General features: G+C 42.3%; 2 protein-coding genes across 5 annotated transcripts; both read right to left on the bottom strand.

Annotated features, from left to right (window-relative positions):
- Nucleotides 1–933: 933 nt before the first annotated feature.
- Nucleotides 934–21,287, bottom strand: LOC115110706 (monocyte to macrophage differentiation factor-like). 4 transcript variants are annotated; one of them, XM_065010240.1, is made up of 7 exons: nucleotides 21,139–21,287; nucleotides 13,352–13,433; nucleotides 12,961–13,121; nucleotides 12,007–12,081; nucleotides 4,002–4,103; nucleotides 3,667–3,736; nucleotides 934–2,585 (listed from the first exon to the last, which is right to left on the bottom strand). In XM_065010240.1, the coding sequence occupies exons 1-7, from the start codon at nucleotides 21,174–21,176 to the stop codon at nucleotides 2,382–2,384; spliced, it is 732 nt and encodes a 243-aa protein (XP_064866312.1). In that variant the 5' UTR covers nucleotides 21,177–21,287; the 3' UTR covers nucleotides 934–2,381. The 4 variants fall into 4 exon arrangements, with proteins under 4 accessions (XP_064866312.1, XP_064866313.1, XP_064866311.1 ...); XM_065010241.1 differs by lacking the exon at nucleotides 21,139–21,287 and adding an exon at nucleotides 14,847–15,247; XM_065010239.1 differs by lacking the exon at nucleotides 21,139–21,287 and adding an exon at nucleotides 14,050–14,834.
- A 35-nt stretch (nucleotides 21,288–21,322) lies between these two features.
- On the bottom strand, nucleotides 21,323–21,790 carry LOC135564673 (small integral membrane protein 36-like). Its single transcript, XM_065010243.1, has one exon. It carries the CDS (start codon nucleotides 21,632–21,634, stop codon nucleotides 21,326–21,328), a length of 309 nt encoding a protein of 102 aa, XP_064866315.1. The 5' UTR covers nucleotides 21,635–21,790; the 3' UTR covers nucleotides 21,323–21,325.
- Nucleotides 21,791–22,469: the final 679 nt, after the last annotated feature.

Below are 22,469 nucleotides of genomic sequence, written 5' to 3'. Positions count from 1 at the left end.
ATTGGCCATATACCGCAAACCCCAGAGGTGCCTTATTGCTATTATAAACTGGTTACCAATCTAATTAGACAAGTAAATAGTCATTTTTAGCCATACCCATGGTATACCATGGCATTCAGCCAATCAGCATTCAGGGTTTATAAAAAAACGAACACCTGCTCTTTCCATGACATAGCTTTCACCTGGTCAGTCTATGATCCCTTATTTGTCACTTTTTTAAATCCACTTCAATCAGTGTAGATAAAGGGGATAAAGATACAGGTTACAGAAGGATTTTTAAGCCTCGAGACAACGGAGACATGGATTGTGTATCTGTGCTGTTCAGAGGGTGAATGGGCAAGACAAAAGATTTAAGGTCCTTTGAAGGGGGTATGGTGGAAAGCATTCGACACCTTGTAGAGGCCATGCCCCAGCAAATTGAGGCTATTCTGAGGTCAAAAGGGTGCAACTCAATATTAGGAAGTTGTTCCTAATGTTTAGCATACATTTAGGAAAGTAATGTCACATAACCAGTATTTCTAAGGAGTAAAAAACCTTTACAGGTGGCTGGGTTAAGGTCAGTTGTGGTATGTTCAGGACATGGTACTAAATGAATGAAACCGCTGGTATCAACATTTCAGTGGCTTGTGTGTATTTTCCTCATCCACCTGCCAGTCTGATTGATCAAAAAGCTCCCAGGCCCAGCAGCTGTCTCAAGCATCAAGGTCAGTGATTGGAAGGTCTCTTGCTGGGACTCTGTCTGGCTACCATTCTGTCCATGGAGGAAATGAGCTAAGGGGAAATGCAACTCCTTTAATGAAGGTTTGGTTTCCTACACAGAACAATAGAGAAATGTGTTTTCTGTCTGTATGAAGCCCCCAGAGGTCAGCTATAGTTTCAACCTATAGATCTAATACACATTTACAAGACATGGAGAAACCGAGAAGAAAGGAACAATGTTGAGGGCATTTATTTTTCATCAACACATTAGTAACCTATTTCTTACAGAGTGAACATTGTTTTCTGTATGTACAGCACCAATACACCCAATGGATAAAGTAGAGAGTTTAATAAGAAGCAGATGTTTTCCCTAAAAAGGCCAGTACAGGATCATGTGCCAAAACAGAATATACAAATATTACAAAACATTGTGGTAAAGGGAGCAAGACATTTCAGAATGGCTACAATCCATAACAAAATCATCTGATTTCTCCACTTAGCATAGCTCACAAAATGTCAGGGAGGGGAAAACAAAAGGCATGCTCACCAAGGGCTGTACAGTGTTTTACACAAGGAACATTTGTGAGAAACAAGTGAGAAAGCTATAAATGGATAGATCTACAAACCCTTAAAAATCATTATAGGGTTGGTTGTACATGACACATTTCTCAATCAATTCAACTTCATAGTATAATGGTACTGGTCTTCATAGTTTCTCAACTGAAATGGCAAATACTCCTCAAAAGAAAGGTAGGGAACGGAGTACCATTGAAGATCCAAAAACACATAACAGGTTAAAATTAATACAAAGAACAGAAGGGTAATTTAGGATGTAAGGAGAGTTTTTAAATCAGGAAGTGTGTGATATAATGGAACTATCTACTATACCATTAAAGTGGCAGCAGTGATATGTGCAGAACTACAGGACATCTCAGATGTACTGTAGATATTGTATCTTTCTGGAAGTTCAGTCCAATCACAGAGACCCTTTTTAAAAGCTAAACCAACTCAAATACTCACCTTCTGAAGGCTCCATATTTGTGGGAAAGAATACAATTACACAAATCAGAGTACTTATTAAACATCATATCCAATGGTTCTTTGTGGTTCTTATCATACAAAAGTGCTTCTGAAAAATAAGACTGCACTTAGATACTGATAAATACTGATTCAGACATTGTGTGTCCAATGTGTACCGTGCACATTTACCTCAGAGTGAAAAGCCCAACTCTATTGAATGTTCTTCCCAACTGCATTCCAATCAATAAGATGACTGACAAAATCACTACAAATGACAGAAGATACTAAGTATGGAATGTGAAGTGATACAAAGCACTGATATCAACTCAGCCCAACGTATCATTATGTGTAGAAGATGAGAACAATTCCCAAATGGAAGTCAAAAGTTGATCATTTTAATTGTTTGGGGGTTCCAAATAAATAACAGTCGTACAAAAAAAGAATTACAAATAACCTTTGTTCAAAGTTTGTACAGTTAAAGATAAACAGAAAAACTGTTCCCTACCTGAAAACAGTAAACAATGCATGGTCGTTTTCGTAAACTTTCTGGCTGTGGTTGCATCCTCGGTGGGCAGTTGTGGGAGTCTTTATTTGCTGGTGCCCATGTCAAGAGGCACTGGAGGGCAATGTGTTTTCAGTTAGCCTACTTGATGCGGTGGGGGTCAGGCGTCCCGAATAGTATTAGCAGGGGGACTCCTGTAGAGGTACTTCCAGATAGCGTAGTAGTGCACGGCTGCAGCCAGCGCCACAAACACGTGCCAGATGGCATGGGCAAACGGGATGACCCCGTCCGACTTGAAGAAGATCACGCCCAGGCAATAGATGAGTCCCCCACAGGCCAACTCGTACAATCCATCCGTGTTGTTCTGTGGAAAATTTAGGGGAAAATCTCATGTAAAAGACTAGAATATTATTCTCCAAGGTTCAGCATATAGTACAGTAATACAAACCCTAAAAACCTTTGGAGTCTGAGTGACCTACCACAAGAAGTCCACAGGGGGGCATAGGAAGCTGAACAACAGATATTCTGCTGATCATATAGCGCAGGGCTATTCAACTCTTACCCTACGAGGTCCGGAGTCTGCTGGTTTTCTGTCCTACCTAATAATTAATTGCACACAGCTGGTGTCCCAGGACTAAATCAGACCCTGATTAGAGGGGAATAATGAAAAAATGCAGTGGGACTGGCTTCAAGGTCCAGAGTTGAGTTTGAGGGATATAGTGGTACACAAGTAAAGGGTGGTGATGGAGGCTGTGATCACTACGACTTGGTGATGGATGCTACTGATAATGTATAGTAAGTCACTAATACACACATTAACATGATGTTTTTGCAAGAACACCAGATGACGGTAGGCATTACAAAGGTGCAAAGCGATAGAGCACCTTAGAACAACTCCACCACTTTCCAACATCATTTTCACTATCTCCAGCACAACTCGTGTCAACGGCCCATTTATAAGTTTTATAGAAAAAAAAGGAAGTGAACAGTTCTACCCGATGACATCATCAAAAGTTTAACCATTTTAAAAACAGTGATTTTCAAACACTGAGATTGACAGAGACGTGGGGAGCAAGAAAATACCCTCCCTTGGGCTAGAAACTCATTGCAGGTTTTGAAAATCAGTTTTTTCCTTTTAATCCTACCCTGTGATGTCACAGAGAAGCATTTATTTTAGGACCTTGTTTTTTTAACCACAGATCATAGAAATGCTCTGTTTTCACATATGGAGACACCGGTTTGGTGGAATTGACAGATTCCAGATTTTCTAGGGCCATTTTAATTAAGTTATGGAGAACCGGTCATGTTTAATGTGTCTGCCAGAGAGCTCGAAACAGAGTGTCAAAGCAAACAGTAAGCAGCAGATGTAAGCAGCACTGCCACTACCGCAGTGAGTGTGGGTGGTGACTGAGTAAGGAGATTACAGCAGAAAGTCAATACCTTACCATTGATGTTACAACCAACGCAGGGAAAAAACCCATAGTCAAATAGAAGGCGAGCTCAACAACTTTATACCTAGAACAAAAAACATACAGAATATTCCATATTAAAAAAAGACCTACTTTAATCACCAGAAAAACTACAAAATTGAGAACAAAAACAAGTGATGATGGTTAGCAGATATAACAATGGCCCTGTTCATCAGCTTCATTGTTATAGGATTCATTGAGACCGTAGTCTGTACATATCCAATTACTCCACTGAAGATTTAGTTGAATAATATATATATTTACATTGCAAAAAAGGCATCATTAAAATGCAGAAAGGTTATTATACTGACTTTTCGTGGTAGTTGAAGACGTATATCGTTCCTGCCGCAGCCATTAGCCATACAAACCAACGCATGTGAACTGCGAGTGGGCCAAGCTCACGAAGATTCAACCTGGCAGGAGAGAAAGATGATGTTCATTCCACACTTTAGCCTAGGGAAACATACCAACTACAGGATCCTCATCACATACATGAGATCATTTTGAATTACTTGTGTAACCCCAGTTCTATGCGAATACCAGTGACATGTGTCACTTACGGGATATGCCTACGGGTCGGGTCACAGGCTCGAATTATCCAATCACACAGCGTCTGTTGAAGACAGACTGGTCGATTGGCGAATGAGGTGAGCCCCTCTCCTCCATAAAGGGAGCCACTCGCCAGCCAACTGGTCATTTTCATCATGCCTCTAGTTCTTGCGCTCTTGCGAAAAGTGGTGACATCTCACTCATATTCTCATAGAACCGGGGTTACACAAGTAACCCAAAGTTGTATTTCTTATACTTGTTTCAATGTGTCACTTATGGGATATGGTAAACTCCCATAACACAGACATGCTCTCTGAAGCCAAGGTAGCTCCAACAGCATCACCCCTCAGAGGCTATGACACTGAGGGAGTATTCCCCACGAAGGTGCAGTGACATCCAGTCGGTGAAGACCACAAACATATGAGGGGTGGCCCAACACTCTATAGCGCAAATCTCCCCTAAGGAGATGCCTTAGACCAGTGACCAAGAGGTAGTCATATCTCTAGTGGAATGAGCCCTTCCGGGCTGTAACCTTGCTATTATATTTTCCAATACAATAGCCTACACTCTCTCAATATAGCGGTTAACGATGTAGGGGGCCTCCCTCTGCAAGGGTTGGCTGCCAGTGAGTACAGCCCGCTTATTCGTTTTGCAGGCATAGGGCAGACAGTAAAGCGGGTTAGAAAGAGAAGTATAACATCTGTCGAGGCCTGTGTGACAGGCGAGATAGCAGTCAACTGGACGTTTGGAGATCTTCCCTCTGTCCAAAAAAGTCCTGCAATGAAGCATACGGAGCATTTAAGGAATGATCTGTGTAGGTTACACCACTTCTCCAAAAAATGCATTGTCTGTTTCGCCAAACAATGGGCATGTATGTGGGGCACTGGCACTCTGGATTGTGAAAGATCTTGAGTGGCCGGCTTGTCGCATTCAGATTTATCATCCCACGGGCTATGCGCAGAGGGTAACAGCTACTAGGTGAGGGTACAAATCTTTCCGTATGTTAATGTCCGTGGATCCCGGCATAACAGTGGCTACAAGGACTGGTTATAGAGCAGGAGAGTGGTCTCCGCTAACGAGGATGCACCTGGTCTTTCCGGGGGTCGAAGATCAGGGATAAGCCTGTTACCTAGCTCTGCTTAGAGTGGGGGTGTCAGGCCTAGGAGAGAGAGAAAAAGCATAGGGCATTACCCTTGAGAGGGTGTGCCGTGGCTTCCACCCCTAGTGGTGCTTCATCATAATTTAGGGGCAGGGTCTCCAAAAGACCGTTATAGTGTTGACGCTTCTAACAGTGTCTTCTCGAGTCAGTCTGGATAGATGGGGGTTCTCAGGGACTGGTTTGAAGTGCCAGCATGTTCACCCCGGGGCGTAATAATTCCACGGGGGGGAAGAGGCAAAGAGTGTCCCAGTTAACCCAGGATACCTCGTAATGGGTCGAAGGCATATGAGCATGAATGTTTCTTGCTAAACATGCTTGATCCTCTTGGACTGCAGGTGGCAATAGGTATGGCTATTTCGTGTTACCGAGCGGGGTTCTTTGCGCGAGAGAGACCGGCCAATGGAATGACTAGCGGGGGCAACCCGTGTAGCCAAAAGAAAGAAGGAAACATGCTGGTTAACCAGATCCTAATCCTAAGCAATAGATCAGCTACATGTAACTGACAAAATAAAGGAAACACTTGAGAAAATGAGGGATACAAAGCATATTGAAAGCAGGTGCTTCCTGAGTTAGTTAAGCAATTAACATCCCATCATGCTCATGTATGAAAATGCCCGGTTGCCCATTGGTCTCAAAGAAGCATTAGGGGGTTTAAAGCGTGTGTGAGCGAGTCACCAGATCTCCACTCAATATGGGAGATTCTGGAGTGGTGCCTGAGACAGTGGTTTCCACCACCATCAAAGCCTCTCGTGGAAGAATTGTGTCATATCCCTTCAATAGAGTTCCTTGCAGAAACTATGTCAAGGTGCATTGACTCTGTTCTGGCTCATGGTGGCCCAACACCCTATTAAGACACTTTATGTTGGTGCTTCCTTTATTTTGGCAGTTGCCTGTATGTTTTGGCCCTACCCCGGAAGGGAGGTTTAGAATGAGTGATCTCCTCCTCTCTGATTTTTGGAATATGGAATACTGTACTGACTGTCCTATAGCTCAACAAAAATAGTTTTCTATCAATAGAGCTAAGTTGCAATAAAATTGCCCAAAAAAAGACTGTGGTCCCTAAAGTGAACCCTGGAAACCTGATGTCCTGTTTGTCACTATTAAAACAGAGAAAGGTGCAAGGTTTCTCCCCTGCCTTGCTCAGTTCATGATGGCGCCTCCTGGTGGTAGCACCGAGGAGGTGCCCACATGAGCCTGTTTTTACTGTCGCTAGTGCAAAAGACAGAGGCAACAATGCCGTAAGGCAAGGAAAAATAAGGAAGCCATGGTATAATAGCAAAAGGCAATCTGTCATCCAGCTCCGTATGTCAGAAGAGACCAGAGGGAGAACGGACATGTTAACTTTTTCATCCCTGGCTAAAACCTGATAAGGTGCCAAGCGGAGAGTCCAAGGGGGATGGCACTCATGGTAAGAGTGCACATCCTCCATCTGCCCATGTGAGCAATGTCACGAAAGTGTGCTTTTGCAAAAGGGAATAGTGTATACATATTATTATATATATTTTTTTTACAGATGTGCCTGACCACTGTCACGCGAGGGGGAGGGACAGCTTACGTTAAACCCGAGAGAGGCTTTGCACACTATCCTCCCTCTGCCACTTAGGGCTGTGACCTAGTTTGACTGGCACTTCTTGCCCCCCTTAGGGGGGTTAGGAGGGAGGAACCTTGCTGAGGCCGCCGAAAAGGATTGTTTGGCTTCTGGTTTGCCTTGATTCAAGAGCTTAGCCTGGGTATTGGCAGTCTGCTGTGTCGCTGGCCCCTAAGGCTAGCTTGCTGCCCTGTCCCTGGTTTGCGGGGTAGGCAGAAGTTGAAGGTTTCACCTTCTTCCATACACATGTTGCACTTCTGCTGCATGGCGGCGACAGCGGGCCGAACAACTCCTTGGGTATCACAGGGGCATCCAGGAGGTCCACTTTTTCTTTGTCTGTCAAGCTGGACAAGCTTAGCCAAAGAGCCCATTCTCCCACCACCGCCAGACTCACAGTATGACCACAGCCTTGGATGGCATTATGGGAGGCACAGAGCTTTAGATCTGTAGCCATACAGATCTCATCCCAAGAAACCAGATTCAGAGTACCTGAATCCAGTTGCTTCCCCCACATCCTCCTGTAACTCTGCCTGGTAGGCCAACAATACAGAGGTCACGTTAAGTTCTCAGATTTAAAGGTCCAAAGCTCTGTATGTCTTATGGAAAATAGAGGCAATAAAGCGATCCATCTTTCCAGGGAGGGAAGTGCCAGTAGTGCTAGCAGCACAGCGTGTGGGGTGAAGGGGGTCAGCCAGTGACGGCTACACCTTGGGAGGGTTGCGAAACCCAGATCATACATGGCCTTGCTAGAGAACCCCTAGCCGGGATGCTGCTGGTAAGGGGCTTATTCCATGAGCTCCTAGCCTCTCTGAGGCAGGCTGTCACCATGGGAAGCAGTTTCTTAGTGGGGGGCCATGCGAAATAGGAGTATTTTTCCAGAGCTGGCTAATCGATACAGAGACATCAGGACTTGAGCTACTACTAAGCTATATGGAATTGTTTTTAAAAAGGTCATACCAAGGATCATTTTGCTATATGATTGGGAATTTTAAGACCCCTTGAGGTATCAAAAAAAGATATAAAAACTGTATTTAATTAAATGATTTTGGACCTTACTGGCCCATACAAACGCATTGACTACATGGTACAACAGATACATGTACATGTATTTAAACAGTCTCCATATACAGTGCATTCAGAAAGTATTCAGACCCCTTCACTTTTTCCACATTGTTACGTTACAGCCTTATTCTAAAATCGATTAAAATGCCCCCCCCCCCCCCCTACAACTACACACAATACCCCATGACAAAGCAAAAACAGTTTTTCAGAAATGTTAGCAAATATATTAAAAATACAAAAACTGAAATATAATATACGTAAGTATTCAGACCATTTACTCAGTACTTTATTGAATCAACTTTGGCAGCAATTACAGCCTTGAGTATGGTGATACAAGCTTGGCACACCCATATTTTTTATTTTATTTTACCTTTATTTAACTAGGCAAGTCAGTTAAGAACAAATTCTTATTTTCAATGACACAGTGGGTTAACTGCCTGTTCAGGGGTAGAGCGACAGACTTGTACCTTGTCAGCTCGGGGATATGAACTTGCAACCTTTCGGTTACTAGTCCAACGCTCTAACCACTAGGCTACCCTGCCGCCCCGATATATATTTGGGGAGTTTCTCCCATTCTTATCTTCAGAGCCTCTCAAGCTCTGTCAGGTTGGATGGGGAGCTTCACTGCAGAACTATTTTCAGGTCTCTCCAGAGATGTCCGATCGGGTTCAAGTCTGGGCTCTGGCTGGGCCACTCAAGGACATTTAGAGACTTGTCCTGAAGCCACTCCTGCGTGGTCTTGGCTCTGTGCTTACGGTCATTGTCCTGCTGGAAGGTGAACCTTTGCCCTTTGTCTGAGGTCCTAACCTGCTCCAGAGAACTTTTCATCAAGGATCTCTCTGCACTTTGTTCCAATCATATGTCCCTCGATCTTGACTAGTCTCCCAGTCCCTGCCTCTGAAAAACATCCCCACAGTATGATGCTGCCACCACCATGCTTCATCGTAGGGATGGTGCCAGGTTTCCTCAAGACATGACACTTGGCATTCAGACCAAAGAGTTCAATTTTGGTTTCATCAGACGAGAGAATCTTGTTTCTCATGGTCTGAGTACTTTACGGGCCTTTTGGCAAACTCCAAGCGAGCTGTCATGTGCCTTTTACTGAGGAGTTGCTTCCATCTGGCCACTCAACCATAAAGGTCTGATTGGTGGTGCTGCAGAGATGGTTATCCTTTTGGAAGTTTGTCACATCCCCACATAGGAACTCTGGAGCTGACCATTGGGTTCTTGGTCAACTCCCTGACCAAGGCCCTTCTCCCCCAATTGCTCAGTTTAGCTGGGAGGCCAGCTCTAGGAAGAGTCTCAGTGGACTCCAATCAAGTTGTAGAAACATCAAGGATGATCAATGGAAACAGGATGCACCTGAGCTCAATTTCGAGTCTCATTGCAAAGGGTCTGAATACTTATGTAAATAAGGTATAGGTTTTTTATTTTTAATACATTTGCAAGCATTTCGAAAAAACTGTTTTTGCTTTGTCATTATTTTTTATTTAACTAGGCAAGTCAGTTAAGAACCCAGACGACGCTGGGCCAATTGTGTGCCGCCTTATGGGACACCCAATCACGGCCGGTTGTGATACCCTGGTTCAAATACAGGCTGTATCTGTAGTGACGCCTCTAGCACTTAGATGCAGTGTCTTAGACTGCTGCGCCACTTGGGAGCCCATTATGGGGTATTGTGTGTCGCTTGAGGATTTTTATTTATTTAATCCATTTTAGAATAAGGCTGTAATGTAACAAAATGTGAAAAAAAAAAAAAGAGTCTGAACACTTTCCAAATGCACTGTATATACACTACATGTCCACATACTTTTGGTCATCTGCATGTGAAACATCACATTCCAAAATCATGGGCAGTAATATGGAGTTTGTCCACCTTTTATTGCTATAACAGCCTCCACTCTTCTGGGAATGATTTCCACTAGATGTTGTAACATTGCAGCGAGGACTTGCTTCCATTCAGCCACAAGAGCATTAGTGAGGTCGGGTACTGATGTTGGGCGATTAGGCCTGGCTCGCAGCCGACGTTCCAATTCATCCAAAGATGTTCAATGGGGCTGAGGTCAGGGCTCAAGTTCTTCCACACCGATCTCGACAAACCATTTCTGTATGGAAGTCGCTTTGTGCACAGGGGCATTGTCATGCTGAAACAGGAAAGGGCCCAAACTGTTGCCACCAAGTTGGGAGCACAGAATCTTCTAGAATGGCATTGTATGCTGTAGCGTTAAAGATTTCCCTTCACTGGAACTAAGGGGCCTAGCCCGAACCATGAAAAACAGCCCCAGACCATTATTCTTCCTCCACCAAACTTTAAAGTTGTTACTATGCTTTCTGGCAGGTAGCGTTCTCCTGGCTTCCGCCAAACCCAGATTATTTTGTCGTACTACCAGATGGTGAAGCGTGATTCATTACTCCAAAGAACGTGTTTCCACTGCTCCAGAGTCCAATGGCAGCAAGCCTTACACCATTCCAGCTGATGCTTGGCATTGAGCATGGTGATCTTAGGCTTGTATGCAGCTGCTCGGCCATGGAAACCCATTTCATGAAGCTCCCGACGAACAGTTATTGTGCTGACATTGCTTCCAGTAGCAGTTTGGACTTCGGTAGTGAGTGTTGCAACAGAGGACAGATGATTTTTACACACTACGCTTGCCACTTTACGACTGAGCAGTTGTTTTTCCTAGACGTTTCCACTTCACAATAACAGCACTTACAGTTGCTATTCAGTAAGGCCATTCTATTGCCGATATATGTCTATGGAGAATGCATGGCTGTGTAGTCGATTTTATACACCTGTCAGCAACGGGTGTGGCTGAAATGGCCGAATCCACTAATTTGAAGGGGTGTCTACATACTTTTGTATATATAATTTACTTCCATACATTTTTTCGACTGCAACCGGGGACCTTCAGACGATTCTTGTGAGGCCTGTGGGCATCCTAGACCAAAACAACCAACATGTACGTTAGATTAGTGTGTAGCCCAAACTGTACGGACGCTACAGACAGAAGTTGGCAGATTGGCTGTACAGACTTCAGACGAGTCTCAAGATGCTTGTGGAGGTCGTAGCCAACAGTCAATAATAGTTTGTAACCCAAACCGTTCGGACGCTACAGACGATTTTGTGAGAAGACCGATGTTCGGGATGTGTCATGGTCTGACAAACACTGCTCTAGCTCTGTCACCTTTCAACGCTGATGTGGAAGTGTTACATAGGTGGATGCGGTGGATTGAGATGCATCCAATGCAATAAAAAAACATATTTCTAGCTTAAACTGACTGATTTTTATGGGGATTTTTTTATTATGCTAATTCGATATCCGCGGGGGTGCAGACATCAACCTTAGGAAGTTAATACAAACATGTAAAAGTAGATTTGAACCAGACAAGAGAAGAGAGCTAACAATAGTACAGTGTTGGTGGTAGTAAGGCTGGTGCGGTTAGCTTGCTTTGTAGCTAGCTAGCCAGGTTAGCTTAAGCATTGCGGCAGGAGCTAGACATTTGCTAGTGGTTAGTTAAAGCCTTACGGTATGTGCTAGCCTAGTTAGCTGAAGCGAGGGCTAACAGTCTCAGTAGCTTGCCATGTGGCACTACCTGAAAACAACAAAAAGAGCAAAAATGTTCCTTTCGGTCAGTACTCAACACTAATCGACAAGAGCTGAGGTTCTAAGTTCGGCAGCGTTAACCTCTTGGTTCGCCTGAGAACAGTTCACTAGAAAGACAGGAATCTAGTTGTGCTGAGGAGAGCTTTTAGTGAACGAGGTCACTTCCGCAAGGTAAAGGCGAGAATGACCAGTTGGCGGGCGAGTGGCTACCTTAATGAAGGAGAGGGGCTCACCTCATTCGTCACTCTGTCTCCAACAGATGCTGTGTGATTGGATACTTTGAGCTTGCGATCCGCCCCTTAGGTGCATCCCATAAGTGACATATGGAAATTGGTATTAGAAATAGAACTTACCATGGTGTGTAGGAGGCAGCGATGAAGAAATAGATGACCACTCTATCACACATATGAAAGCAGTGCTCCACAGACCTAGAATCAAGACCAAGCATTCAGTATTTCTCTCTTTGGCCTTTGATTGCGTCTGCCCACTCATTTACATTTACATCATTTACATTCTGGCATAGCCAGAAGAGGACTGGCCACCCCACATAGCCTGGTTCCTCTCTAGGTTTCTTCCTAGGTTTTGGCCTTTCTAGGGAGTTTTTCCTAGCCACCGTGCTTTTACACCTGCATTGTTTGCTGTTTGGGGTTTTAGGCTGGGTTTCTGTACAGCACTTTGAGATATCAGCTGATGTACGAAGGGCTATATAAATACATTTGATTTGATTTGATTACATTTAAGTCATTTAGCAGACGCTCTTATCCAGAGCGACTTACAAATTGACTCATACCTAGTATGCAATTAAAAGTATTATGTGCTGGGTGCTGTATAATATAACTCAGGTAGTCAGATCTGTTACTGCAAATTAAACTCACTGAAGTATCTGACATAGGCTTTGAATAAGCACCCGCGAATAGGCTACCACTGCAACAAGTGCTGCTGGTAAGCTCTTGGCTTGGACTTTCATTTTTACCAACACATGGCTATCCTTTGTTTAACCAGCGCTAAGCAACTGCTCTTAGCGAAAATGTGTTTGGAGTTACCTTTCTAACTAATAGGCTATGAGTTTACACTTTCTCTTTCAATTATAATGTGGGGAGGTCAAAATAATCAAACAAATCTATTCACTTTAAAATGTTGATTACTTCTCCTTTCCATTCACCTGATGAGAAGACATGTAAAACATAATATTTGCTTAAGTATGGTGGGGTCCCTGGGTCGGCATTTTGCCTGGGAGGGGGTCCCTTGGCAAGAAAAGGTTGAAGACCCCTGGTCTAGTGTGATCGAACATTCCTCTGCCTCCTCACCTCATGTGGCTCTTCTTCCAGGTGATGATGTGGAACACAGTGGAGACCAGGAAGAGGGCACACAGGCCCATGCCGTACACCCAGGCTGTGATCTTCTCCCAGCGGTCGTCTGAGAGACGCTGCAGCAGGGCCATGCCCACAACGGCTGGTACGATGAGTAGCTGCAGGGTACAGACAAAGGGAGACAGATTAACATTACCAACTGTTGTAACATACACCCAGTCTAGTTTATAATGATAGTGTTTTTCATCAAATGCGTTTTCTCCATAACCCCATCAACACCAGGTAGAATTCCATCAATAGAATTAAGCATGGGAAAAAGAGCAATTGAGGTCTGACATTTGAAAACCTGTCTTTGTACAGTAGGCCTACTTAGGGAAGGTGAACTCACCGCGTGAGTATAGCAGTTTGCAGCATGCTCATAGCAGGTGGGCTGGTAGCGGCAGTTAGCAGAGGCCCGCCTGTTCATGAACCTGAAACATACAGCAACATGCAGCAAGTGTTAGTGGGGCAGGTAGCGGGAGGACTAGGGGCTGTTACAATACCGGTGTTAGAGGTTATCCTGATTCAGGGCTGTTCTCACACTGTTCTGGGTTGTTCATGCAACAGTATGCCATGCCAATTGAAGGAAGCAGGAAAATAACACGAGAAGAACAGAAACTGACATACAGTACATCTCAAAGAAAAATCGCATATAACTAACACAAAAAGGCCTACTGGTACATTCACATTTTAGTGATTGGCCGAAAAAAAAAGAAGGAAAAGTTGTTTAGTTTCAGGTCATTTCCATGTAAAAAAAGGACGAATCAGCAATAACCTGAAGTTTATAGGAGCATTTAACATTTTGTTCCAAATGAAAGCTAAGAGTCTGTATTTTATTTATTTATTAAGGCATAGATACATTTTTCAACCATTTTAAATCATAAAAATGTGGAATATTCAAAAGCTTTGATTTCTGGTCACGGAGATGGAAGTAGAGTTCAGTACAGTAGAGCACATGAGTAGAGTACCATATAATGTCATATACTCTTCTGGACTGAACTATACTGTGCTGTATTGAGCTATATACTCTACTCTGCAGCACTATACCTTTCATTTATTGTAATGTCCAAACTTGTGAAAAATAGACATCTATGATTGGTAGAGATTTGGTCCAGTCTGGACCAACCACATTTGGTCATGTATAGAGGAAGGAGCTCATTGGGGTTAAATAAATAAAAAGATTACCATTTTGAATAATAGCCCGGTGTGTAGAATAAACATGCAAAGGAGGATATTACATTTGTCTACCTTTGTATAGGACACTTCACCAAGAAGAGAATGATATTCATAATTATACATTTCTGTCTAGTACAGACCCATGATGTCAATCTGTTACAGTCATTCTGTTACCGGGTATTGATCCACTTCACTTAGTGTAGTTCAATAACCAAAACAGATTAGTTCATACTCAAGGTGTCATATCATAGCTGAAACCTAATTCTTAATGCAATCATCTTTGCATCTTGCCACACATTTTAAAGTGAGTCTCAGAGTCACTCTGATAACATGGAATTACCCTTCATCAAGGACATATAACCATTATTTACAAAGCAATGATTGGACAATTATGGCGACTTGTTTTACCGGATTCCATTTCCCTGTGCTATATCGCATTTCCTGGTGGGACACATTGTAGCTAGTAGGCTATAGTACTGCATGCTACAATAACCATGTTTCTGCTCAATTAATGGCTACAAACAAACAATCCATCTAAGAATAAGCTAGTAGCTAGGTTCACTTACGTTAACAAGACCACTTGCCCGAACAAATGAATGCCAGCTATCTATCTATAGCTAAATTCTAATGCAAACATTGGATGACTGCCACATTTTTAGCTAACCCACCTTTGAAGGCTGTTCACTCTCTTCATTTCAATGCCTTCACGCAAAACGAAGGGAGGAAATCACGAAGCAAGATTTAGCTAGCGAGCTACAGTCAAAAATAGGAAATCAGCAAGCTAGCCAAATGGGAAATTAGAAAGCTAGCCAAAACAAGAGAAAGTGAAGGCCCAGCTATCGTCATCAACTAATCAGTCATCTGTACACATAATAAGATACCCCCAGTCCAAATCAATACATCAAGACACTATTTTAGTATTTTCCTTAATACCATTGTGCTGCAAATATAAACTAGCTTCAATGGACTACATTAATACTATCATTTAGCAAAGACATATCCTCCTGACACTTGTGCCCCCTTGTAGACACCGGCGTTGTTCCCTTTTTCACGATTGAAATGTGTTTAGTTCACGCAAAGATATTTTGAATGACGGATGCTTGAACCAATAATAGCACTAAAAGTGCGGGGCATCGTCCTATCAGACCAATCAATCATCTTATGACAGTGTGGGTGGCTGGAGGAGGTCTCAAAATCTGTCACACCATGATAGACAGAAGTGACAGTAGTAGTTACTTTTGTTTTTCAACCAGCAACCCTGAATATGGGTTTCTACTAGTTACTACAACCCTAAAGTTAAAACGCTTTATCGAAAAAATTCATGACAACCAAAAGTAGCTTTTTGGTCTTAAATTAAGGTTCGGTTTAGGCATAAGGTTAGCAGTGTGGTTAAGATTAATATTAGCGTTAGTTTTGAAATCAGATTTTAATTTCAAGAAGATAAATTGTATAAATTGCCGGGGTTTATGACTTTGTGGGTGTGGCAACTAGTGACGAAACCTGAATATGCATCAAAATTATTTTTGTATTCTGTTCAGAGTCCAATATCATGTCCTGTGTCATGAATGAATGATTTATTTTTCTGAATTCAGCCTTTTAGCATTGACTTTTTATCTCAGTGTCAATAAACTTTAGCAAATAAACTGATATTACATCATAGGCCTGTTTCAACAGATGTATACTTGCATGCAAAGAGATTAATTCACAATGTTATCAGATGCAAATATGTCCCTATGGGTAATTGTGTTGTACTGTATGTGGACAGGACACAAAACAATGTGCTGCTAGCCTATGTTGAATTTCACATCAGCAAGGTATCTGATGAGCACTCTAAAGTTACATAACAGTGATGGCATTGTAACTCAGCAATGTATCTGATGAGCACTCTCTAACCCATAGAGTTACATAACAGTGACAGTAATGTAACTGGATCATTCAGGAACAGCATTAGATAACACAACACATAGCTGTTTACATAAGACTTTAAGTGCAATATGCAGTCTTAATGAGTTTCAAACTGACAAATGCCTGCAGTTTTTTTCCTCTTTGGGCTATTACAACCAGAGTGAAACATAAGCCCATACTGACTCAACTTCAACGCAGTGGCTTTGTAAAATACCGTTCAGAACCATTAATAACCAGCACATTTATGCATGAGAAGATAACATTCCCAAATGTATACATTTTAAATGTTTACGTTGGTAAATTCAGAATAAGATGTATAATCAACCCCGTAGAGAAATATTTCACATGTTATCTTTAGACAGACAGGTAAGCCTCTAAGTATGAATTCATCTCTCTGGTTTTATATGTTGTGATGCCAAAGGATTACAAAAGTAGCCCTAGCCTAATGTGTATTGTAGTTCATGAAAGTAAAATCCACTTTTTGCACAAGATCCTATCCCTAGGGTACACCATGCATCGGACAGTTCAAATGTGGTTTATCCAGCCCAGGAGGAGCTCATGGTTCACCAGCTGTGGAAGTACAGCTGAGATGGTGGGTGGCAGGCAGGCAGGGGTTTTAAGAATGACATTAGCAGAGACAACGGGAGGATGCGAGCAGCCATATGTTAGGGTTTAGCGTTTCCTTGTTCTTGCGGCAAGGCTGCAGTTCTCCCATGGTGCCATAACACCCCTAATGCGATACAGGACTGAGACATGGAGGATGTCATTCTGTCATGCAAACACAGGGTTTAGCAGCTCAGCAGAGTGTCCCTGTGTTTCTAAATATGCTATAAAACAGTGTTTCGCTCATTCTATTCCTGACACTGTTACATGTTAGAGGCACATGCAGAGTTCATCCGTTACCCCACTCTGCTCACAGTCAACAACCTGAAGACCCATTTCACTTACTCCACTAGCCACAAGGGCAGTGCAAGTGGAAGAGCTCATGTTACAGAGGAAGTGTGGTTAAAGGTCCCTCAGGTCAGGTATTATGTTAAGCATCTGACAAGAATCACCCTCTGTGTCACACTATGGCAACACATACTGTAAAGGCTGTGTGTGATTTATTTTCATTGATTGCTTTGAAACACTCAAAGCTTGCCGAACAAAGCCCTCTGCCAGGATGTAAAAGCTCTCTACACCATGTAGATCAACAGTACTAAACAATGCTCCATACTGCCCAACAACAATGTACTGTACTGTACATGCACACAGCAGGCCATGCTGTTAATATGACATCTTTAGTGGCTACTGTAAGACAGACACTGGTGGGACTACACACAGGATAACAGAGGCTTTGTGAAGACACGTGATGCCAGGGTTAAACAGCTCTGTAATTGGTTTACTGTTTCATGCTGGAATGCAGTACCTCTAAAAAGGGAAGACATGGGATTCCCAATACTGTGGATTACAATACGCTGGAAACACCTCAATGAAAAGCCACAGAATATTTCCATCCTCACACTTAGAATAACAACAACGCTAATTCTGTCTGACAAAGATGACAAGAAATGTAAAGGTGTGATATTCAGATGCTTGATGAATCAATGTTGTCAATGTGAAAAGGCTAAACATCTAAATACATGGATATGCCCTTCCAGGTTTCAGTAAAGAAATGGAAATAAAATGGCTGCTTTTTCCAATTCATGGCATGGTGGATATATTAGTGTATGTTATAGCCATGCTGTCAATGCCCATTTCAATCAATAAATCAAACTTCTGTAAAGTAAGATAGAGCCGGCCTCAACAGAGATCAGAATTGATCGAGTAGCTAACAAGATGAGTATGGCGTGTTCTTAACCTGTAAAGCACATTTCCCCCTGTAGCAAAGGATTACTGGTGTAGTGTCTGCATAGAGGCATAACAGTCGACCTGCACCCAGCTAATACATTGGTGTAACATTGCTCTTCACTGTTGACAAAAATGCTGCAAGCATTTTCAGATATCTGGAACATTCGGATTTATGTTCACATTAGACCTTAGGAGCCCCATTGTCCTGCAACATGTTGCCTTTTCTAAATGGTACAATTATTCACATACAGTATATACTTAGATGGGATTCTGTGGTATTCTATCTTAGTGGTAATTAGTTTTACATCTTTAATACTCAGCAGAACATGATCCTTTCAGATGGCTAGTTTCTCATCAGTTGGAATCTCTTGATTCCAGCTTTTGAGAAATACATTTTCCCAAGTAAATTACTTCAAGAATATAAGTGTCTCTCTCTGTCAATAACTGATAAAGAGATGGTGTGATTCCCTAGGTGTTGATGCTGTTGTACTGTAATATTCTATTGGTACTGTAGGTGTTGATGTTGTTGTACTGTAATATTCTGTTGGTACTGTAGGTGTTGATGTTGCTGTACTGTAATATTCTATTGGTACTGTAGGTGTTGATGTTGCTGTACTGTAATCTTCTGTTGGTACTGTAGGTGTTAATGTTGTTGTACTGTAATATTCTGTTGGTACTGTAGGTGTTGATGTTGTTGTACTGTAATATTCTATTGGTAGTGTAGGTGTTGATGTTGCTGTACTGTAATCTTCTGTTAGTACTGTAGGTGTTGATGTTGTTGTACTGTAATCTTCTGTTAGTACTGTAGGTGTTGATGTTGTTGTACTGTAATCTTCTGTTAGTACTGTAGGTGTTGATGTTGTTGTACTGTAATCTTCTGTTAGTACTGTAGGTGTTGATGTTGTTGTACTGTAATCTTCTGTTGGTACTGTAGGTGTTGATGTTGTTGTACTGTAATATTCTGTTGGTACTGTAGGTGTTGATGTTGCTGTACTGTAATATTATGTTAGTACTGTAGGTGTTGATGTTGTTGTATTGTAGTCATCTGTTGGTACTGTAGGTGTTGATGTTGTTGTACTGTAATATTCTGTTGGTACTGTAGGTGTTGATGTTGTTGTACTGTAATATTCTGTTGGTACTGTAGGTGTTGATGTTGTTGTACTGTAATCTTCTGTTGGTACTGTAGGTGTTGATGTTGTTGTACTGTAATCAAGCTATTGGAGCTGCTTTGCCAGGTGTGTCAGCTCAGGGCAAGGTGCATACATGTAGCATTTCTAAGTATAAGGACTAAAACAGCTTAATTTGTTTATGCTCCAGGTAAGACGGCATGGGCAAAGCTATTTCGGTGTGTACAGGTGCTAGTTTTGGCAGTGAGTACTCTGTCACACCTTCGAGTGAATGTATGATTACTGGTGTTTAATTATATTACATGCAAGGGCTTAATTCAGTTTATAGCTTCAGCTTGCACTCTCTTTTAGAGATCCTAATTCAAGCAGATTGACTGAATAATAGGATAAGTGTTAGCCACAACCTCTTTCTCTCAATATCCTGTAGTCCTTCAATGGAGTCTGTGATGGCCTAGTGAATTTCTGGAGGGGAATGTATGGCCACGACAATCCATACCTGCAAGTCCTCATGAGGCCTGCATTGTGGATGCATTCTCCCCTTTCAGCAATAGGACAACAGAACAAAAGACAGACCCTCTCTAGCGTCTCATATACCTATAACACAGATGCCAAATGGAAACACTGCCTGACAGAATAAAAGAGGAAACACATTAGGACTCAGGACCTACAGTAACAGCACTGCGTCACATCAATAAATATCTATGGGACTTTGCTCGTTTCACTTGTACACTGCAGAGCTGCACTACATTATGACTGGTGTGGGGCTTGGGAATACAATGTTCCCATCGTATCTGTGTCACGAGAGATACAGGTTTTTCCGGGCACTGCGTGGCGTGCTCTCTGTATCACCAACAAGTGAAGTGCCCTGGGCAGTCTGGACCCTACAGTCAGGAAATAGCCATGCGTGTGCTGCAGACACCTTTATCAGTATTAGATACTGCAGCTCTTTGTTGGAACAGTCCATGTAATATTTACATGCACTGATAGGATTCAGCAATTATCAAAGTAAAACACTATTTAGAAAGTATGTTTATTTTTGCTTGATGATAGGAGTAGTCTGTATCAAGCGTCTGTAGTTTCATTATTCATAAGGGAACATTCGTACAGGAAGCTACTACTCATACAGGGAAATTATACAAAACAATAAGCACTTCAGAAAAAGTACACAGTATGCCATATCGATTGATTGATGTGTTACTCTGACCATTTGTATCTACAATACAGCTTGTAATTATTGAGTTAACTGTAGATAAACCGTTACATAGCATTTGTTAATGTATTTATTTACATGTATCAACTTGTGTTGGCTGAATCAAGTCACATGTCTTGACATCAAAGGGTTAGCAGGTACATATCTGAAATGGGCTCCATAAATAACCTGTTTCTCATGGCGGGTGGGAGAGAGATTAAAGAAGCAAGTCTCAAAATAGCAGAATAATCTGGGCCTCACAGGTCAGGACCATGGTTGGACAGCACTTGGCTGAACTGTGGTTGGTTACTTCATAGAGACTCAACACTGTCAAGTTATGTAATTGGCTAATGGCTACCTTAGTTTACCTATAAACAATACGAGGAAATGTTGGGCAATCTCCTAATCTGAAAATGCCAGGGGACACTTTGTAATACACTCCTCCTGAGTCCTGGTTGAGATAGGGCAACAAGTCTGTCGATGAAAACATTACACTAGCAGAGCATCATACAAATGTCTATCAAGTAACATTTGACAAAGTAGTGAAGCAAGATGACAATGAACGCTCACTGAGAGGGGACAGACCTGTCTCTCTTTAAAAATGAAAAATTATAACTGGTAATACTGTATCAAATTTAAACACTGAGGCATTTTGTGATGTAATAAATAGTTGGGCTATGTGCAAAGATAAGGTTTGAAACCTGCAACCATTTTTCATTCAATTGCATTTCCTTCTCATGTCATGTAACACAAACCACTGTTAATAGTACAGCTCCTGAATTCCATGTTGATTATCAGTTGTGACATTTCTTCTTTTAGAACAGGTTGTAGGCTTCTGTGATCCACCAGAGCTTTCTAAAAGACGGATTTCATGTGCATCAACACTGCACACACATGCTTCTCTCTTACCGTCTCAGACTGGTCTTCTGCAGGTCCAATCCTAGCATTGTCCTGGCCACCAGGGAAAAATACAGTCTAAAAAATAAATGTAGAAACAGATTTTAAAAAACATATATGTACAAAAGTTTATCCCGCTGCGATAATTCCAACAGGTGGTGGACTGAGTTATTCAGCACCACAGTAGCCCTTCTAGAATCTAGACCATGGTGCTCTTCTTCTCCCTGAAGTCTGGACTGGGCTGAGGCTCATATGAGGTGACCATATTGGTCTGGTCCCAGCGTTGATGTTGCGGAGAAGGGGTGGTCTGCTGCATCACCACCAGTCTGATGGGGGATTGGGTCGGCACAGGGTCCGGCGCGTACTCCTTGGTTGGATCCTTGCCCCGGCAGTCATACATTATACAAGATATCAGGAACACCAGAAGCAAGATAACATAGCTGGCGATAAGGATGCAGAGGTTCAAAGTGACAGGATCAATCTCCGAGAAGTTTTCCTTAAAGCCCATGGTAGCTGCCTCATACTGTGCGGCCCACAGGCCCAGAAGAAACAGCTGGTGGATGGGACGGAGAATGGAAGACGGTCGCCTTCAGTGGAGCTGGAATCACTAAACTAGCGAGTGACAGCAGGGCTTTCTCTCTATCCTCGTCAATCTATCCTCGTCAATCTCTCTCTCTCTCTCTCTCTCTCTCTCTCTCTCTCTCTCTCTCTCTCTCTCTCTCTCTCTCGCTCAGATCACAGTGGATATGTGGCTTTGTGGTAAAAATACTTTAATCCATGCCATTCCTCCAACCTTGAATTTCTGTGATCAATGATTAAAGCTGCTCTGTTTAATAACTTAAGCCTCGGTTGTAATTTCAACAACTGAATCTCGTATAGGATTCTGCCCATTTAAAAGGCCATTTTTGAAAGCCTGTGTTATATCACCAGAATCTGTTTATCAAGGGCATATTAATGTCGGAAACAGCACGGATTTAGAGAATTAACAGAAAAAGCAGGGTGGGGACGGACAGTCTGTCGTTAGTATGAACATGTGTATGACGCATTTATGAGTACTGTGTTCTGTGTGTGTGTGTGTGTGTGTCTGTGTGTGTGTGTGTGTGTGTGTGTGTGTGTGTGTAATAGTGTAATCTTAATCTTGATTGTGAGTGGGGATTGAGAGAGGGAGCCATCTGGCTAAATAGAGACTCGAGATAGCGACTTAAAAAGCTACTCAGATGTGAAAGAGGGGTCTTTGACTTTCATATTTCAATATTAAATATCAATGCAGGAATATTTATTGTGGTAAATATTTGTGATCAGTACTATTCTGTTCACTGTGTGTAGCAGAGGATTGACACAGT

This window comes from Oncorhynchus nerka, linkage group LG26 (genome assembly GCF_034236695.1).
Source record: "Oncorhynchus nerka isolate Pitt River linkage group LG26, Oner_Uvic_2.0, whole genome shotgun sequence".
In the NCBI taxonomy this organism is placed as follows: Eukaryota; Metazoa; Chordata; class Actinopteri; order Salmoniformes; family Salmonidae; genus Oncorhynchus; species Oncorhynchus nerka.
The sequence above is the reverse complement of the archived record's forward strand: the minus strand, read 5'-3'. Positions and strand labels throughout refer to the sequence as shown.